The 2,851-nt window shown below is 52.8% G+C and overlaps 1 protein-coding gene across 1 annotated transcript; it reads left to right on the plus strand.

The window, feature by feature from the left end:
• Positions 1-1,007: 1,007 nt before the first annotated feature.
• On the plus strand, positions 1,008-1,940 carry LOC143692478 (olfactory receptor 14J1-like). The gene has a single exon (XM_077172710.1). It carries the CDS (start codon positions 1,008-1,010, stop codon positions 1,938-1,940), a length of 933 nt encoding a protein of 310 aa, XP_077028825.1.
• The last annotated feature ends 911 nt before the right edge of the window (positions 1,941-2,851 follow it).

Raw genomic sequence — 2,851 nt, forward strand, 5'->3', positions numbered from 1 at the left:
GGAAGGGGCTGAGAAGTGCCTGGGGCACAATCACTGCCAGCCCTTGGCACAGGAACCTCTGGCTGCAGGACAGTGCAGCTGCAGCTCCTGGAGCCATCTCCTCAAGCTGGAACATGCCAATGCCTGCAGAGCCTGTGAGTACAACTCTGGGTATTTCTGGTGCAGAGGAGGTGAAATGCTCATGGAGCTCTGACATGCTGAGGGGTTCTGATCAGTCATACAATATTTCCAGGGCAGGGGTTTTGTTCAAAATGAGGAAATTTCCTAAGACTAGGTATTCAGTTTACTACTATTGGAGAATGGCAGGGAGGAGTGGATACATATTAAAGGTTAATTCTGAATTATGAATTTTGACAAGTGCCTGAGACATCTGAACTGTTACTTTTAGTGACCAATAGGTTCACAGGAGATCCCTAATGTGCTTTCAGCCACTCTGCCCATGGACAGCAGCAGCATCGCCTTTGCTGGAGCCATCAGGCTCAGTCTGAGCTGTCCTTTCTCCAGGCTGCAAACAGAACCTGCCCCCAGCCAGTGCCCTGCAAACAGGCAGGGTTCTGTAGGGCCAAGGAGAGTGCACAGAGATTTGGGGTCTGTGGGTGCTGGCAGGGAGAGATCAGGCACAGGGAAACACCTGCAGGAGGGAAATCTGCAGGAAGCAGAGAAGATCAGGCAATGAGAGAAAACAAACCGCAGCAATGCTGTGGCAGGGAGAGTTTAGAGATGCCCACAGGAGCCCCTGCAGTGCAGCCCCTCCCTCTGAACAAGCCCCCTCCCTCCTGTTCCCCAGCCAAGCCTCTGCCCTAAGCCTGGGAGTTCCTGATATCTAAGAATAGGAGAGACATAGGGGGAGCTTAAAAAGAAAACCCTGGAACTCTTAAACACCAAAGGCTGTCTGTGTCTTCCAGGGGAGGGTGTATGGGAAAAGGCTTTGATTTTGGTTACAGGAATCTCCTCTAACTCTTCACTGTCCTTTCTCCATGAAAGGTGCCCATGTGCAGCCCCAGCAAATGTCCAACAGCAGCTGCATCAGGCACTTCCTCCTGCTGGCATTGGCAGACACGCGGCAGCTGCAGCTCCTGCACTTCTGCCTCTTGCTGGGCATCTCCCTGGCTGCCCTCCTGGGCAACGGCCTCATCATCAGCGCCGTAGCCTGTGGCCACCACCTGCACACGCCCATGTTCTTCTTCCTGCTCAACCTGGCCCTCGCTGACCTGGGCTCCATCTGCACCACTGTCCCCAAAGCCATGCACAATTCCCTCTGGGACACCAGCACCATCTCCTACACTGGATGTGCTGCTCAGCTCTTTTTCTTTCTGTTCTTCCTTGGATCAGAGTATTATCTCCTGACCGTGATGTGCTACGACCGCTACGTGTCCATCTGCAAACCCCTGCACTACGGGACCCTCCTGGGCAGCAGAGCTTGTGCCCACATGGCAGCAGCTGCCTGGGCCAGTGCCTTTCTCAATGCTCTCATGCACACAGCCAATACATTTTCCCTGCCCCTGTGCCATGGCAATGCCCTGGGCCAGTTCTTCTGTGAAATCCCACAGATCCTCAAGCTCTCCTGCTCACACTCCTACCTCAGGGAACTCGGGCTTCTTTCTGTTAGTATCTATTTAGCACTTGGTTGTTTCATGTTCATTGCTTTCTCCTATGTACAGATCTTCAGGGCTGTGCTGAGGATCCCCTCTGAGCAGGGACGGCACAAAGCCTTTTCCACCTGCCTCCCTCACCTGGCTGTGGTCTCCCTCTTTGTCAGCACTGCCATGTTTGCTCACCTGAAGCCCCCCTCCATCTCCTCCCCATCCCTGGATCTGGCCCTGTCAGTTCTGTATTCGGTGGTGCCTCCAGCCCTGAACCCCCTCATCTACAGCCTGAGGAACCAGGAGCTCAAGGCTGCAGTGTGGACACTGATGACTGGATGGTTTCAGAAACATTAAACTGCTGGCCAATTTCTGCATATCACTTGTAATAAAATTCATCTTTCATACTTCTTGTTGGTTTCATTTTGGAATTTCTTTTTATTTTTTTTACTTTTTTCATATTATCTACAAATAAATGTCATTGTTTGTGCCATTTCTCATTTTGTTTCTCTCCACCTTCCCTGTAGCCACAGACTGTGTCAATGAGGGGTTGTGCTTTTGGTGGCTTTAAATGAACTAAAGGAACTCCCAGCAGAGTTTTCTGCAGAGATGCCCTTTAGTTTCCTTCTCGGGAGCTGCAGCAGCAATGTCTGTGTGCAGAGCTGGGGCAGATCAGTTCTGGCACAGCAGCTCCTGTGGCCACACCATTCCTGCTCCTGCTGGCCACACCATTCCTGAGCCAGGCCAGGAGCCATTGGCCTTCTTGGCCACCTGGGCACACTGCTGCCTCATGTCCAGCCTGCTGTCCATCAGTCCCTGCAGGTCCCTTTCTGCCTGGCTGCTCTCCAGCCACTCTGTCCCCAGCCTGCAGCACTTGGGCCAAATAGCAGGGCCTGGCACTTGGATTTGTTAAACCTCACCTTGTTGGATTCATCCTCTCGGTCCAGCCTATCAAGGTCCCTGTGCAGACCACTCCTATATTCTCTCAGATCAAAACTCACATCCAGCTTGCTGACATCTGCAAAGAAGTCCTTGGTTCCAAGGGGCCCCTCAGTGTCACAACGGCCTCTTGGATACACCAGGCCTTGCACTGTCACACTGGTCTCCTTGGTTCCATGGGGCTTCACAGTGTCACAATGTTCTCGTTGGTCCTGCAGTTTCACAGTGGACTCCTTGGTTCCATGGGGCCCCAGGGTGTCACAATGGCCCCATGGCCACATGAGGTCCCACACTGTCACCATCGTCTCTGTGGTTCCACAAGTCCCCTC

Source organism: Agelaius phoeniceus, assembly GCF_051311805.1.
Source record: "Agelaius phoeniceus isolate bAgePho1 chromosome W unlocalized genomic scaffold, bAgePho1.hap1 SUPER_W_unloc_1, whole genome shotgun sequence".
NCBI lineage: Eukaryota > Metazoa > Chordata > Aves > Passeriformes > Icteridae > Agelaius > Agelaius phoeniceus.

Coding starts and splice junctions, on each gene's coding strand:
- LOC143692478 (XM_077172710.1), top strand. CDS start 1,008: ATGTCCAACAGCAGCTGCATCAGGCACTTCCTCCTGCTGGCATTGGCA.